This window comes from Lodderomyces elongisporus, chromosome 5, assembly GCF_030384665.1.
Source record: "Lodderomyces elongisporus chromosome 5, complete sequence".
Taxonomy (NCBI): Eukaryota; Fungi; Ascomycota; class Pichiomycetes; order Serinales; family Debaryomycetaceae; genus Lodderomyces; species Lodderomyces elongisporus.
The window spans coordinates 1,288,157-1,304,875 of NC_083677.1; the positions used below are offsets into that span (position 1 = coordinate 1,288,157).

Consider the following 16,719-nt stretch of genomic DNA (forward strand, 5'->3'; position numbering starts at 1 on the left):
TGTATATGTATGTATATACGCATTCATGTGTGTATATTTGATTGTCCCAAAGGATTCTTGCACTAGATGGCAAATACTTTTAAAGAAGTCAAGAGACAATGTCGAGTAGAAGATCTCAGATCCAGCCTCCAGATCACAACACCCTGTTCCCAGATACGAGTATTCTAGATTCTAGATCCAATGATCCCAGATCTCGTATCATAAAATTTCTAAATCGCTAGATTCTGAGATTCTGAGATTCACCGGTTTAAAGATACGAGATCTCAAAATAAACATACAGATCTGGTAGTACAAACCCATGAGATCCAGAATCTGGGGTAACATTACACAAAACACAACGAACCCTCACCGCAGTATATAATGTTTGTATGGGATCTCATTTTTTAAAAACACAAAATCTATCAGATCTTTGACAGATCCCATACAAAAGACATAAACGCCAAAACTTGATCATTGGCATTCTAAACAATCTCGCGCAGGCTTACGTCCAAAAGTATGCATAAGTTGTAGTTATAATACGTATATCTTTGAAAATGAAATGAGGTTGAGTTAATTTTTTATTGATTTCAAATAGAAAGGGCAAGTGTTGAGATAGTTGATTCGGAGAACACTAAAATTTACGGATGCACTTAAACATGACGTCTCCTTAAATTACAAGTACCACTCAAATAGAGGTACCGAATCTGGAATTTAATGTGGTCACTTGTTGCCGACCAAATGTGCTTATCCAGTTGAACTTCGTAGTGAAGTTCAAGAAAAAAAGATTTATTGTTGTGCCAGTTATCTATTAGACTAATCAGTATGCTTTACGAATCTTCACAAACTTTCAGCGGCCCAGAAATACCCAAACTAAAATCAAATTTTCATGCAAGATAAGCACAACGATATAATTTATTATTATATCATTTACTTGAACTAAAGTAAACAAAGCTCATTAAACAATAAAACATCTTTTGCACCACTACCTTATTAGTGATTTTAAGAGCAAATTTGCTAAACCACTGATACATTTGCTCCCCTCATACCATCCAACTTATATGCCAATTGCATGTTGACTGCAACGTGCTTAGTCACAATTGACAAAGTCCATGAAATTTTTTGATCTCAATTAATATGTCTCACGCTGACATCTTTATTTCAAAATGATATGGGTATTGAAAACAATTGCAAAAGCTTATTGTATTCAAAGATCCCATATCTTCCTAAGGAAAAACAACAAAATAAATGACGCTCAATGAAATGTTGAAGATTGATTACCCTCGCAATGTAACTTAACCTTGGGACTCAACCCTCAACTAGAGCAACAAAGTCGAAAGCACCGAAAACAGAGCAAAACATGCAGAGGGAAGAAGATCATTTTTGACCCTGTAAATCAAAGAACGGGATTCTTCCCAATAATTCAATCCAAGATTAAATAATTAACACCACTTATCTTTACTAATATTTTTAAAATTCCAATACAAAATAAAGAACTCTGAACAGACAATACATGCAGCAGTAAATTAACAAGATTTCACATTTAGTAAAGAGTGTACATGGGGAAATAATCTATTTCTTGTATTGCGTTCAATTTCCTCAAATTCAGCTTTAACAAAGACTAAATATTAAACGCAACCATACCCTTCAAAGATGAACATTCCAAAAATGATATCAACCCTAAATTACATTAGGGGAATTAACCATATCAATAACTATGACTAAGTACAAGGCTAAGTACGAATCGACAGCTAAATTTGAATTAGAGATAATACAAAACATTCGCATGACAAACAAAACTATATTAGCTTTTTGAAAAAATTACGGGAACAAAGCCCCAATATAAGCAATCTCTGTTAATTACATTGATCTTGTTTGAATTATGATAAACAAAACAAATTTCACTGGAATCTTAGCCAATGCAGATATAGAAATCAATGATAAGTCGGAATTTCATAGAGAATAATTCCTCGGTTTCCACACCATCAGCAATTACTTGAGGAAACAATCTAATACAGCTCATAGCAGTAGATCTCTGATATATCATTAAAATAATACAAATTAAAGTAATAGATTTTAGATCAAAGATATTATCAACTACAAAATATTCATTTCTGTAATCTTTTTATTTGAAACTGTATTCCTGTTATGCAGCATTTAAATTTTTAATCAAATAGGGTGTAACCGATACTTTAAAACAGTGTGCTCAATTGATGTAGGAATTGCAATTTATACACTAAAATTTCTAGGCCAGTTTGAAGCAAAAGGTAGAAAATTATAGCAACCGTTATAACTGTGGACGACAGTCAATATTTTTTTCTTGTTTTTTTCGCAAGCGACCATTACAAGTTTTTAATTTAAGTACACAGATTATGAGATCTTGATTATGTTATTTAAAAGTTAACTCGCAAAATGAATCAATTTTTATAACGTAATTAACAAGCTTGACTCAATTTAGTCTTCCATCATCAATGAGGATCCAAAATCAGTTGTAATCTGATCTTGACCGTATGTAAAGTGCACCATATCACAGAACATTGATATCATATATTTTGTTAAAATATATCAACTTTGAATATTTACATCAAATCGATGTACTGAGTACTCTAGTGTAAAAATTTGCAAGTTTTGTTAATGGTTACATCGCCAGACATATTGGCTCGAGTTTTGTCTTAACCTAAATGCAATTATTTTTGAGTTATTTCTTATACATTTAACATACAATTATGACATATCTTAGCGTGGATCCTCATTGCAATTTTTATATGCAAAAGAATTTCGTGGTGGATATTACTTCTCAATAGAAATGGACAACTTCCAAATTTTAATTTCATATCATATCATTTTAGAATGTACTCTGATATTGTAGTTTTAGGCTTTGGACAAGATTTCATGTTTAAGTTTCCAGTCGGAAAATCACGAGCATTTGTGATTTCGTTGTTATATTTAAAATACAACAGGCTCTCAATAACGTATATTACTTGTAAGCCATTCTGCTCACGCTATTACATGCTTATTTTATTAAGAAGTGAACGAGATCTTAGGGAGCTCATTAAGGTTTTGGGCCGTTAATATTTTGATTTTTATGAGAAAATTAGTTAAAAACTTTTTAGTACAATAAGATTTCTCTGTCTTTTAATAAGGAGTGTTTTTTTCGCTTCAGGAGATGTTAAATTTTGATGATCAATTTAAAAGTTTCAGCAATTTAATGCTCCAACTGTCAAAATTTTTTTTTTCGTATGAGAACATGCCCTTCTTATTGACGTGTTGCATTTGCTTTGTTGTTAACTATAATTATTTATTTTTATAGATTAGATACAGTTTGAGAAGGAGCTATATCAAGAGTGAAAATTAGTTTCATGTTTGAAGTTTTGGCAAGACTTGAGACCAGATTTTTGGATTGTGTATTTTACGGAAGGATTATATGCAATATGTTTTTTATAGTTTTTTCTAGTTGTTTCTAGTTTTTTCTCAATTATGAGCTTTTGTTTTCTAAATATTTTTTATAATTAGTCGTTTTTGTTTAGTTGTGTAATTTAGAGTTGTTTTTTTGTTTTATAAAGAAAGATGGGAAACAAGTTTAAGAATTATTTGATTGCCGTTCTTGGTTTATACGTTAGACAGAGGCTATATTTTTAGATTGTTTGTTTCATAGTACGTACTTTTAAAGCTTGATGTAAGGATTTAGTATTGCTGAGGTGGTTTTGCTCTGTAGTCGGAAGGTTCTTTCTATCTGTTCATGCTGGTGTCATGATGTTGAGCCGGTTATTTGAACAATCTTATTCGAGTGATACTTTTAGCTGGAATTTATCTTTCGATAATATTTTTTTTCGGTTGATATCTACATTGCATTTCTGTAGTTATCTTGGATTTCTTTTTTTAGTTTTGGGAAAATTTTTTGTGAAGAGTTTGTATCTTTTTTTAGGGGGGGGCGAACTGTAGGCTTTCGTAATTTTGCACATTTGAATAGGGTTATATTGGTCTTGAACGTTTTGTTACTCTTGAATGTTTGGTTTATGGAGTCTTGGATTAAGTTAGAGGGGTGGCGTTTCAAATGTGTGTCAGATCATTAGGGTCCATTCGTTGATCTAAAATTCCTAGGGATACACGTGTGTTTTTACAATGCTATTCGTGGTCTTTATGGGAATTACTTCCCCCTGTTGTCAGACTGTTTTAACGATTGCAATTTAGTACTGAATGTCTACGAGACTTGCTAAATATTTATATTGACTCTTCTATACATTGTATGGCTTGAATAATTCAATAATATAACAGAATTTGCTGGAAACAACCTGAATTGATTGACTTTGTTTCGTCAAGATTCGATATGATTAATCGTCATTGTAAAGGAATGACTATTCGAATATTCTGTGGTAAGCAAGTTTCGGTTGGTTTTGATCTGTATCTGTAAGGCAGTAGCCGTGTTAGTTGTCTAAATCATCCATGTTGAAAGTAAACGTAGATGACGGAAATTCTTTGGTGAGCCCACCATGCCGTAGGCAAGGTCTTTGAGTTTCCAAAATGTTACTGCTATTAGAATATATATCACCACGTATACAAGATTGCGAATAAAAGACGGAATCTTGTTGGAGCTCAACATTCTATCCACGACAAACCCAGTAACAAAAATTGCAAAATATTGAGCAGGCATGTAATGGTGCAAGTACTTGACTCTTCCCATGAATAAAAAGGGAAGTAGGTTGAATATCCATGCAGCAAGTGGAAGAATCAAGCAGGGAATTAGGTATTCTTCGTTCCGTTGTTGTTGTTGTTGTTGTTGTTGTTGTTGCTGTTGTCTCTGATATCCAAACAACATCTTCGCGAGGATGAGTACAGAAATTACTAGGGCGCACGATGAAGACCATGTAATAAGAGGGTTGCCGATTAAAAAACACTTAAAGTCGTTTTCTCCCCAGCCGCTCATTCTTAATCCTGTACGCAAAATAGGCCACTCCCACCATTCAGAGCTTAATCTGTCAAATCTATCAGGGTCCGGAAGAAGGGCGCTGTTTGAAATCATCATCCCGTAGTTCAATAACACGAACTCTTTCCAAAAGTTTGGCTTTGGTGGAACGTACGGAATTGCGGGCAAGTTCAAAGCTGAGTTTTGGTGATCCTCAACATTCCACCATGTAGTCTTATCTTTACTGAACAAAGAGTACTTGCAAACAACTTCTCCTTGTCGAAATCCCCATGGTGGGTATTCTCGTCCTGTAGATGCCAAATAACAGCCAAGATGTTTGTTTCTTAACCTAAAGCTAGTGGAGATCGGATGCAATTCCATTTCGCTTTCGTTTTGAAACTGCGGTATTGGGGACTTTTCTTGTCCCTGAATCTCAAGGACCCACTCCTGTTCTTCTTTGTTTTCTGATTCATCTTCATAAGTACATGAAACTTCAAAGTCGTGATCACTCAATGCTGCGTTTATAGGTTGCGATCTCAAGTAACACCCCGTTTTGTTGTGCATGATGCGAAACGTGTCGAAGTTTTCAATGAGAGTAGTATTCGTGATTGAGTGGTACAGTTCATGCAGTGGATGCTTAATCACAAACTGGTTGTTTGCATCTTTGAATGCGTACGCTGTGATTTGTTGCTCTTGAGACCCCATTGGGTAATTGTGCTCGTGCGAATGAAGGAGGTTTGGCGACAAACCCAAGGACCGAATCGTGACCATGGACTCAAATGAAACAGATCTTGGTCCACTTAACAAATCACTATTCACAAATGAAGCTTGCAAAAGCGTTGATGTTGATCCAGTTGCATCTCCTGCATACTTGAGCACTGTAAAATGCACTTTGAACGCAGCCATGTAGATCAGCATTGGTAACATAATCAAAGTTGCGACTCGTACTATCCAATGACCCAAGTACTTTAAATGACTTTGTCTGCTGCTTGACATTTGTCTTAGCGTCTTAAGTAGCAAGTCTATTGCTGTGTAGAGTCCCACTACTGAGGTGATGAACAACCCAACCCATTTAACTGAACATACACACCCTATCAGCAAACCCGTCAATGTAAACCATTTGAGACCTTCTTTGGTCAAATCGCGGTTGGCCACAACTACTTTATGTAGGTTCAACAATCCAAAAAACGTAAATGCAGCAAAAAAAAGCAAAATAGAGTCAAGTAAAATAAATCTTGACAACGTCAACGACATTTGTTCAAAGGTTACCATAAGCGATATAAGCCAACACGCTTGCTGACTATAGCCCATCCGAAGAGATGTCTGGTAGGCTAAAGGAGTGGTTAATACCCCAAAAATGCAACTAAAAAGCCTCATCACAACAAAATTAACAGAGTCTGGGTAAACTTGGCCACTTTTGAATTCAAAAGAGCCGTCATATTCGGCCAAATATCCTGCGAGGCCTAACAAAAGCTTTCCCATTGGTGGATGGACATCAAAGTAGTGCTCCTGCTTTAAATACTGGGATGCAAATTTTCCGAAATGAGCTTCATCCCAAATGACCTTGTTAGCCATATCAATTCGATAGATCCGCACAAACGCTGAAATTGCTGTCAATATAAGCGGACTTGCTATCTCCCACATCTTGGACCTAGACCTAGACCTTTGCTCTGCGAGCTTCAATTGCGAAGTTTTATGAATTAGCTCCTCCATGTCAAGCGTACTGTTAGTATCGATCTTGTCGGTGCTCGAGTATTCATCTATTCGTGAGTTTCCCACAGCCTCCGTTCGGTGCTTAAGAATCCCCGCTTGCTTGTGCGATAGTGACGATGAGGTGTAGCTATCTGACATATTGCCTTACGACCAAGGAGTTGCAAAATAAACAAGCTTCTGACTGAGCACTTTTAATGAATAGCTGTTTACAAAAGGCATTTCGAGTTCAAGGTCGATCTCAGCTTCTGAGGTGGTGCCCGTAGCCCGTGGGATGCGAACAATGCGGCGCAGCAGTCAATGGTGTTTTTTTTTTGGGGGGGGGGGGGCTTTACACGTCCAGTGTTTACAGAGCGAAAGAAGCTACCCACTTATTGTATTCACTAAGCCATCTATACAATTACCACGAGCGGCTCAAGAGTGTTGGGATATAAAGTATGCGAAAAAAATGAGGCGTGAAAAAGAATGAAGAAGAAGAAGAAGAAATAAGAAATTTCAAATTTATCCTGAAACTGTACTAGCATGATATGCAAAAGACGGGAAATATATACATATATATATGTGTGTGTATGTCTGTGTAAGGTGAAGAAAAACATCTTTATAAACAGCTCCATGCAATGCAATGCCAAGTAGCAAGATGAATGTAACTAATATATATATATATCATATTGGATCTACAAAAGCGTTATTATTTGATGGAATTCACTTCCCACTGATATCTGCCTTGTAATCCCATAAAGCTGCCAAGTCGTCGGATCTTGCTTCCATAGCATTCAATCTGCGCCTCAACGCTTCGTTGAAACAGATCTCCTGAGCCAAGGGAAAAAATGTTTGTGCCCAACCCTTCTTATACAGCTCACACTCAACAACAATTTCCTTCAACTCAATCTCCTGGAATTTCATTTCAAACTCCAATTGCTTAAATAGATCGTCCCCAATCAACCCATTCTGATAGAGCTTATTGAAAACTGGCTCATTCTCCTTCAACTTCATGGATCTTCTGATGGCTTCCACGGCTCTTCTCAACAAAGCGGCTTTCAAAAGCTTCTCGTGTGGCCTCTTTTCTTTCGGCGTATCCTTGTCATTGTATTGGCTCTTGAGCTGCTGATATACAAGCGCATTATAATTTTCCTTGAATATTGGCTTAACCTCTTTAAACTTCTCGACCCTTCTTTTACGGTAGTAGATGGAAAATACGGCAAAGATTGTCAACAACAACCCTACGTAAATCAATGGGGTGAATACTGATATCTTCACTGGTTCCGGTGTAGGAATTTCTGTTTCTTCAGCCATGATGAGAAATGCGTCAAATTCCCAGGTATTCTATATTAGCTGCTGCTGTTGTGAAGGTTACTGATGATAGTATAACGGTGGTAGTACTAGTGGTGATGGTGGTGGTGATGGTAGTGGTGATGGTAGTAGTGTTAGTAATGTTGGCAGTGATATAGGTAGTAGTAAGTGTGTGTTGTTGGCGAGAGTTTTTTTTTTCATCACACGTCACTTTCTACCCAAGCTGTGAAATAATTTCCGCATACTCCGCTCAACCTCTATTCACTCGCGCTCACACATGAATATTACAAAGAACTGTTTGTTTTAAAATGTTTATATATTTATATCTAGAATGTAGAGACTACTGCTAATCTTTGATCAAATCTAGAAGTCTTACAGTTGAAACAAGAAGTTACTAAGAGGTTAATCATTGGTATCTAAAAAGCATGCAAAGAACTTCTTTATTTCGTTAATCTAAGTCGTAAACATCTGCTGCTAGGAGAGGCTCCTGCCACAATTCCTGCCACAACTCCTGCCACAACTCTTTATCGAGATCCTTACCAATAATCTTGCTAAATCTCCCGGTAAAATACTGTAATCAAGACTCACCACCCATCAGCTCGCCTACGATGCTTGATCCCAAAATATCTTGCCAATTCATCATAAACATCGTCAACTTGCTCATCATCGAAATTATTCATGAGTTCCGATATATCCTTGTTTTTGGCTAGGTTGATAAGATCGTTCTTGGTGTCAGTGCTCTTTGAAAGAGTCTCCAGTATCTCGCCCTCGGAAGGCAAAATTATCTCAAAAAATAACCCCATTCTCAAAACTCCCTCCTTCGACAACGCCTTAAAGTCTCCAAATGTAATTGGTATCAGAAACTCAGGAAAATCGCCATCCCGGTTACTCAATGGTGCCAACTTCTCAGTGTCTTCTTTCAAGGTCGAATTATGTGTACGACGCATAGATCTATCCTCTAAAAAATCTAGCTGAGTCTGGAGCTCGGTCACTAGCTGGACAACATCTTCATTGGTGATAAACTCATCGGAGTCTAGTTTTGACGATTGCCCCTCCAGGGACAGTATTTGCGACATTTTCAGTTTGACATCGTGCACCTGTAACTCCAAGAGCCTCTGCCCTGTCGTAGCAATTAACTTCGACTGCTTCTCTACTAACGCTTCTAATCTGGCAATTCTGTCTTCTGCGTTAGACATGTTCAATGAGCTGTAATAAATAAAACAAAGCAAAGCAAAAAAGATATAAAAAAAAAAGAGTGGGAGGAAATGAAAAGACAAGAGAAGAAGAAAAATAAAAACGGTGCACTCTATGTCTACTTTATATTAAATGGAAATTTTAATTTCGATTCCAATTTCAGCTGAAATCCAATATACTCCCCTTTCTTTACTTGGTAGCTGTTCCTTCCCTTCTGTCGCATAGCACAGTTACAAGTAATTAACGTAAGACCGCTCAGCACCAATTCGAGCTGGTAGCTCACCGATACCAGCGGTTTGAGTTCGTGACCTAATAGGCTGTATTTCAATTACCTGTAATTGTCACTGATTGCACCTATAAAGGTCTCGATGCTCATAAGTTACTAAAGTAAATTGTCTCATAAAAAGTCACTAGTAACGGGAATCGTGAGGGTCGTCACTCCACACGTTCATCTAGTGATTTGCGTTCAATGTAGATGACCTTATAAAAACTTGTATGTTAGCGATGTTTCTATATAATTGTGAAAATTTTATTTTACCACTTTGGGTTCCTATATACTAGCTAAGTTCATTTGAAGTTTCAAGTTTCCCATGTCGTATAATACTTACCATTTATCCACTTAATGGAGACGAGGGCACAAAGCGTCAAATGTGTGTCGCACTATTACGAGTACTATTTATTCTTTCTCTGAAGGCTGAGTGCGAGATAGAAGAATGGTTCAATTACAAATAGCAGAGTGTATACAAAAACAGAAAGGTGTGTTAATATTAGAAAAAAAAGTGCATATATTAGTAGCAAAACTCACTGAGTCCCTCACCATGATGTGTTCCTGAAAACGAGTGAAAGCTGTATATGTTAAACGAGTGTAGATGCAGGTGCAATGGGAGATACCAAAAGTGTGTGCGTGCCAGTGACGGATAAGATAAGTAGTAGCAGGGCCCTTTGTGGTGTTTGAACACGGGCACACTTTTTGGTGAGCTCCCCTGCTTTGGGATCATGGCTGGGTTTGTGATATAGTTGGCCATGGAGCAGCAGCAGCAATATTAGGAACAGCAATAGCAGGAACAGCATCAGCAACACCACCAGAAATAACACCGGTAAAATTTTTGACAAATTTGAAGCGCTTGTTTTGAGTTTAGTCGACGCTGGATAGCACACACTATGCCAAATATGATAAATATAAGTAGTGGTGGTAGTGGTGGTGGTCATAGTGGTGGTGGTAGTGGTGGTGGTCATAGTGGTGGTGGTAGTAGTAGTGGTGGTAGTAGTATTGGTGGTGATGGTAGTAGTGGTGGTGGTGATGGTAATAGTGGTGGTGGTGATGGTAGTAGTGGTGGTGGTAGTAGTGGTGGTGGTAGTGGTAGTAGTGGTGGTGGTGGTAGTAAAGCTATTCCACCACGAGCAAACAATGATTATTATGTAGCAAAATTAAACCCCGAGAACTGATTCCACAAGCTTTTCTTCTGCACCATCTGAAACAACTTGCACGGTGACTTATACAACTCAACCTGTGATTCTATGATCCCGCTGTGCCTTGTTGATACTCCTAGTGCATATGCATCCTCCACATTTTTCGTCCCCCGTGCAAGATCATACGACAAAGGCGCCATTTTGCCGCAGGATCTGCCAAGTTCAGAATAAATGTGTGAGTCAGCAGCTACACTAGTGCAATGTTGTGGTAGGCTATGGGAAACGGTAGCAGAGGTCGGTGGGCTCCCCCTGCTTTGGGATCATGGCTGGGTTTGTGATATAGTCATCCGTGAAGCAGCAACAGAGGTAACATCAGAAATAGCATCAGGAACAGCATCGGTGGTATTTATAGTAGCAGTTACCAATAAAAGAGCGATAATATAGCAAAGATCGGCATTAGCATGTAAAATCGCAGCCGGTAGAAGGCGTTTATTAACACCAGTTTTAACCTCCTGATTAGTTTTTTATGTTTTTTTTGTTTTTCATTTTCATCATCGGATAAGCTATATCCAAGTTCTGCAATTAGCAGAGCCTTGGGTTTGTTCAGGAAGATTTCCGACCCCTTTTTGAAGATTGATTTTAGGCTCTTTACTGAGCGAGTATAGTAGCTAGTTGGCGGTAATGTTTTTGTTTCGAAGTTTGCTAGAAGCCACCCCCCCTCAACAACCTCAATGTGTTGATTAAAAGTTTCAAGCAACCATCTAGCATACTCTTCAGGTGTCTTTACTTTTGTTTTGCCAAACCTGAAGAACTTTTTACTTCCCCCCTCTTTGATGTACGACTTGTGGTAGTCGACAATCCAGACTTGGATTCTTGGTCGACGAGCCACTTTAGGCCCTACTCCGACAAGAAGCTTATAGCCAATCTTGTTTTGTTTTGTGAGATAGGCTATATCGCGTGCAAGCTTCGAAAGAATGTCCTTCCTCTCCTTGGCAAGCATCGGGAAACGGACATTACCTGTGGGGCTACTTTCATCAATGTAGTATGACTGTCGTTTTGACGAGGAGGAGAAATAAGCCGCAAAACTAGTGTTCTTTGTGTTCTCTGTGTTCTCTGTGTTCTCTGTGTGCTTTGTTTGTTTTGTGTGTTTTGTGTGTTTTGTGTTCTTTTTGGAGTTGGAGTTGGTCTGGTGATTGGAGGCAGTGGTGTCAGTAGTGTTTATAGCATTTGAGGAACTCTCTGTGAACATGTTCACACCTTTTAAATCATTTTGCAAACCGTAGACTATATTAGTTTCCTTGTCAAAAGCAGGGGTCATGGTGTAGTACCTTTCTTCTCCTTCAAACTCAAAACTAAAGAGATGAAGATAAGGAAGCAAAAAAGATGGTTTTTCATAATGGGTATTCATTTTGGCTGCTTTATCTCTGATGTCTTCGAAATGCTCTTTTGTAACGCTGTATATCAAATATTTTCCATCGGCAGATGAAAACAATGATTCACCAATCTTAATAACCGAGTCTTCATCGATACCAAACGATTGTAAAATCAAGGCGTCTGATAGTCCTAACATCCGTCTCACCCAGTGAAAAATCTTTGGACTGATAGATTTAAACTTCGCATTAGAGCCTTCCAGCAGCATAACAATATCGACTGAATCATATTTATTCCACAATCTTCTCTCACTGTCAATTATGGAAATTTTAATACCTTCAGTGAGGAAAAATCTTTCGGCATTTTTGGCAATTGACAAATTATTGGTTAACGAGGATGGCGACTTTGATTCAACTTTTTCAGAGAGCTGTGAAGTTGGTGATGATTTGGCTTTCTTCACAAAGGCGGTCTTCAATTTCTCAAATGCCACTTTTGGAGATTTGAGAGCAGGTTTCTGTGATAATTTAAACCGAACCTTGGGCTCGGCGGGTTTGGAATCCTTTGCAAAGACGTTTTGAAAACATTTATTAAAAAAGGGCATTGTTAATTATTAAATTGTAGTCTTACTCAATTATTGATTGTAAAATCTGGTTAATGTTGTCGAGTAAGGCTTGGTGGTGTGTTTAATTGTGGTAAAAGAAAGAAGAAGAAGAAGAAGAAGAAGAAGAAGAAAAGGGTAAAAGAATGTTTGAGGTCACAAGGGTTTTGTTTGTGGATATTTATACTTCACCAGGTAGCCCTCCAGTCACGCCTTGTAGTTGGAGACTAACAAGTAAATTGTGTTATGCCATATACATTGTGGTTGCAAAACCCGCGAGGAAGTGAGGGGAACAGAAGGGCGTGTGCAATTGTATACGCTACCAAATGCTTTATAACAAAAAACCAAATGGGTGCTGCCAAATGGGGTGTTGCCAATAGTGTGTTGCCAATAGTGTGTGGCTGTAGCAGAAAACGGACGACTAGAGTGAATGAATTGTATGTTTGGATGCATGTTGGCTCAACACAATCTACAACCTTATACATCCTGCAATGCATTCTATCTCCACAAACAATTCTCGACGGATTGCCGTCAAGCTTGCAACGAGTCGAGAATTGTTTGTGTGTGTTGATTATTCCCCTGAGTTTGGTGCGAATTTACGGGAAAACTTTTTTCTGCTGAAGTTTGAGGATAACTGTGGGCTCAGCTGCCCACTGTAGTGTTTTTTTGTAAAGTACACACGCACCCGCGCGCGTCCATCTTACGTGTATATTACGTGTATCTTAGGTTGACTCGTTCACAGCAGCTCACGTGCGCGTATACATACACATACTCCAACCCGAGATACTCTAGTTTACAATGACAGCGATTGCGCGAAATATACAGAACGTTCAATTTGAGAAATAATTTGTAGGCAGAGTGCGAGATAGAAGAATGGTTCAATTACAAATAGCAGAGTGTATACAAAAACAGAAAGGTGTGTTAATATTAGAAAAAAAAGTGCATATATTAGTAGCAAAACTCACTGAGTCCCTCACCATGATGTGTTCCTGAAAACGAGTGAAAGCTGTATATGTTAAACGAGTGTAGATGCAGGTGCAATGGGAGATACCAAAAGTGTGTGCGTGCCAGTGACGGATAAGATAAGTAGTAGCAGGGCCCTTTGTGGTGTTTGAACACGGGCACACTTTTTGGTGAGCTCCCCTGCTTTGGGATCATGGCTGGGTTTGTGATATAGTTGGCCATGGAGCAGCAGCAGCAATATTAGGAACAGCAATAGCAGGAACAGCATCAGCAACACCACCAGAAATAACACCGGTAAAATTTTTGACAAATTTGAAGCGCTTGTTTTGAGTTTAGTCGACGCTGGATAGCACACACTATGCCAAATATGATAAATATAAGTAGTGGTGGTAGTGGTGGTGGTCATAGTGGTGGTGGTAGTGGTGGTGGTCATAGTGGTGGTGGTCATAGTGGTGGTGGTAGTAGTAGTGGTGGTAGTAGTATTGGTGGTGATGGTAGTAGTGGTGGTGGTGATGGTAATAGTGGTGGTGGTGATGGTAGTAGTGGTGGTGGTAGTAGTGGTAGTAGTGGTGATGGTAGTAGTGGTGGTGGTGGTGATGGTAGTAGTGGTGGTGGTAGTAGTGGTAGTAGTGGTGATGGTAGTAGTGGTAGTAGTGGTGATGGTAGTAGTGGTGGTGGTGGTGGTGGTGGTGGTGATGGTAATAGTGGTGGTGGTGATGGTAATAGTGGTGGTGGTGATGGTAGTAGTGGTGGTGGTAGTAGTGGTGGTGGTAGTGGTAGTAGTGGTGGTGGTGGTAGTAAAGCTATTCCACCACGAGCAAACAATGATTATTATGTAGCAAAATTAAACCCCGAGAACTGATTCCACAAGCTTTTCTTCTGCACCATCTGAAACAACTTGCACGGTGACTTATACAACTCAACCTGTGATTCTATGATCCCGCTGTGCCTTGTTGATACTCCTAGTGCATATGCATCCTCCACATTTTTCGTCCCCCGTGCAAGATCATACGACAAAGGCGCCATTTTGCCGCAGGATCTGCCAAGTTCAGAATAAATGTGTGAGTCAGCAGCTACACTAGTGCAATGTTGTGGTAGGCTATGGGAAACGGTAGCAGAGGTCGGTGGGCTCCCCCTGCTTTGGGATCATGGCTGGGTTTGTGATATAGTCATCCGTGAAGCAGCAACAGAGGTAACATCAGAAATAGCATCAGGAACAGCATCGGTGGTATTTATAGTAGCAGTTACCAATAAAAGAGCGATAATATAGCAAAGATCGGCATTAGCATGTAAAATCGCAGCCGGTAGAAGGCGTTTATTAACACCAGTTTTAACCTCCTGATTAGTTTTTTATGTTTTTTTTGTTTTTCATTTTCATCATCGGATAAGCTATATCCAAGTTCTGCAATTAGCAGAGCCTTGGGTTTGTTCAGGAAGATTTCCGACCCCTTTTTGAAGATTGATTTTAGGCTCTTTACTGAGCGAGTATAGTAGCTAGTTGGCGGTAATGTTTTTGTTTCGAAGTTTGCTAGAAGCCACCCCCCCTCAACAACCTCAATGTGTTGATTAAAAGTTTCAAGCAACCATCTAGCATACTCTTCAGGTGTCTTTACTTTTGTTTTGCCAAACCTGAAGAACTTTTTACTTCCCCCCTCTTTGATGTACGACTTGTGGTAGTCGACAATCCAGACTTGGATTCTTGGTCGACGAGCCACTTTAGGCCCTACTCCGACAAGAAGCTTATAGCCAATCTTGTTTTGTTTTGTGAGATAGGCTATATCGCGTGCAAGCTTCGAAAGAATGTCCTTCCTCTCCTTGGCAAGCATCGGGAAACGGACATTACCTGTGGGGCTACTTTCATCAATGTAGTATGACTGTCGTTTTGACGAGGAGGAGAAATAAGCCGCAAAACTAGTGTTCTTTGTGTTCTCTGTGTTCTCTGTGTTCTCTGTGTGCTTTGTTTGTTTTGTGTGTTTTGTGTGTTTTGTGTTCTTTTTGGAGTTGGAGTTGGTCTGGTGATTGGAGGCAGTGGTGTCAGTAGTGTTTATAGCATTTGAGGAACTCTCTGTGAACATGTTCACACCTTTTAAATCATTTTGCAAACCGTAGACTATATTAGTTTCCTTGTCAAAAGCAGGGGTCATGGTGTAGTACCTTTCTTCTCCTTCAAACTCAAAACTAAAGAGATGAAGATAAGGAAGCAAAAAAGATGGTTTTTCATAATGGGTATTCATTTTGGCTGCTTTATCTCTGATGTCTTCGAAATGCTCTTTTGTAACGCTGTATATCAAATATTTTCCATCGGCAGATGAAAACAATGATTCACCAATCTTAATAACCGAGTCTTCATCGATACCAAACGATTGTAAAATCAAGGCGTCTGATAGTCCTAACATCCGTCTCACCCAGTGAAAAATCTTTGGACTGATAGATTTAAACTTCGCATTAGAGCCTTCCAGCAGCATAACAATATCGACTGAATCATATTTATTCCACAATCTTCTCTCACTGTCAATTATGGAAATTTTAATACCTTCAGTGAGGAAAAATCTTTCGGCATTTTTGGCAATTGACAAATTATTGGTTAACGAGGATGGCGACTTTGATTCAACTTTTTCAGAGAGCTGTGAAGTTGGTGATGATTTGGCTTTCTTCACAAAGGCGGTCTTCAATTTCTCAAATGCCACTTTTGGAGATTTGAGAGCAGGTTTCTGTGATAATTTAAACCGAACCTTGGGCTCGGCGGGTTTGGAATCCTTTGCAAAGACGTTTTGAAAACATTTATTAAAAAAGGGCATTGTTAATTATTAAATTGTAGTCTTACTCAATTATTGATTGTAAAATCTGGTTAATGTTGTCGAGTAAGGCTTGGTGGTGTGTTTAATTGTGGTAAAAGAAAGAAGAAGAAGAAGAAGAAGAAGAAGAAGAAGAAAAGGGTAAAAGAATGTTTGAGGTCACAAGGGTTTTGTTTGTGGATATTTATACTTCACCAGGTAGCCCTCCAGTCACGCCTTGTAGTTGGAGACTAACAAGTAAATTGTGTTATGCCATATACATTGTGGTTGCAAAACCCGCGAGGAAGTGAGGGGAACAGAAGGGCGTGTGCAATTGTATACGCTACCAAATGCTTTATAACAAAAAACCAAATGGGTGCTGCCAAATGGGGTGTTGCCAATAGTGTGTTGCCAATAGTGTGTGGCTGTAGCAGAAAACGGACGACTAGAGTGAATGAATTGTATGTTTGGATGCATGTTGGCTCAACACAATCTACAACCTTATACATCCTGCAATGCATTCTATCTCC

General features: G+C 38.8%; 7 protein-coding genes across 7 annotated transcripts; 2 read left to right on the plus strand and 5 right to left on the minus strand. All coding sequences in view use genetic code 12, as the record gives it.

Moving 5' to 3' along the window:
• Positions 1 to 4,408: 4,408 nt before the first annotated feature.
• Positions 4,409 to 6,730, minus strand: PMT6 (dolichyl-phosphate-mannose-protein mannosyltransferase; the record flags this gene model as incomplete). Its single annotated transcript, XM_001524597.2, has 1 exon — positions 4,409 to 6,730. One exon carries the CDS (start codon positions 6,728 to 6,730, stop codon positions 4,409 to 4,411), a length of 2,322 nt encoding a protein of 773 aa, XP_001524647.2.
• Positions 6,731 to 7,291: 561 nt separating this feature from the next.
• sec66 (Translocation protein S66) lies at positions 7,292 to 7,882 on the minus strand (the record flags this gene model as incomplete). The annotated part of the gene is made up of 1 exon (XM_061119539.1): positions 7,292 to 7,882. The coding sequence occupies one exon, from the start codon at positions 7,880 to 7,882 to the stop codon at positions 7,292 to 7,294; it is 591 nt and encodes a 196-aa protein (XP_060975522.1).
• Positions 7,883 to 8,463: 581 nt separating this feature from the next.
• Positions 8,464 to 9,075, minus strand: MRP8 (mitochondrial ribosomal protein; the record flags this gene model as incomplete). Its single annotated transcript, XM_061119540.1, has 1 exon — positions 8,464 to 9,075. One exon carries the CDS (start codon positions 9,073 to 9,075, stop codon positions 8,464 to 8,466), a length of 612 nt encoding a protein of 203 aa, XP_060975523.1.
• A 994-nt stretch (positions 9,076 to 10,069) lies between these two features.
• On the plus strand, positions 10,070 to 10,519 carry PVL30_004341 (uncharacterized protein; the record flags this gene model as incomplete). The annotated part of the gene is made up of 2 exons (XM_061119541.1): positions 10,070 to 10,077; positions 10,258 to 10,519. 2 exons carry the CDS (start codon positions 10,070 to 10,072, stop codon positions 10,517 to 10,519), a joined length of 270 nt encoding a protein of 89 aa, XP_060975524.1.
• A 57-nt stretch (positions 10,520 to 10,576) lies between these two features.
• Positions 10,577 to 12,455, minus strand: PVL30_004342 (uncharacterized protein; the record flags this gene model as incomplete). The annotated part of the gene is made up of 2 exons (XM_061119542.1): positions 10,577 to 10,616; positions 11,197 to 12,455. 2 exons carry the CDS (start codon positions 12,453 to 12,455, stop codon positions 10,577 to 10,579), a joined length of 1,299 nt encoding a protein of 432 aa, XP_060975525.1.
• Positions 12,456 to 13,608: 1,153 nt separating this feature from the next.
• Positions 13,609 to 14,277, plus strand: PVL30_004343 (uncharacterized protein; the record flags this gene model as incomplete). The annotated part of the gene is made up of 2 exons (XM_061119543.1): positions 13,609 to 13,616; positions 13,797 to 14,277. 2 exons carry the CDS (start codon positions 13,609 to 13,611, stop codon positions 14,275 to 14,277), a joined length of 489 nt encoding a protein of 162 aa, XP_060975526.1.
• Positions 14,278 to 14,334: 57 nt separating this feature from the next.
• PVL30_004344 (uncharacterized protein) lies at positions 14,335 to 16,213 on the minus strand (the record flags this gene model as incomplete). Its single annotated transcript, XM_061119544.1, has 2 exons — positions 14,335 to 14,374; positions 14,955 to 16,213. The coding sequence occupies 2 exons, from the start codon at positions 16,211 to 16,213 to the stop codon at positions 14,335 to 14,337; spliced, it is 1,299 nt and encodes a 432-aa protein (XP_060975527.1).
• Between the last annotated feature and the right edge of the window lie 506 nt (positions 16,214 to 16,719).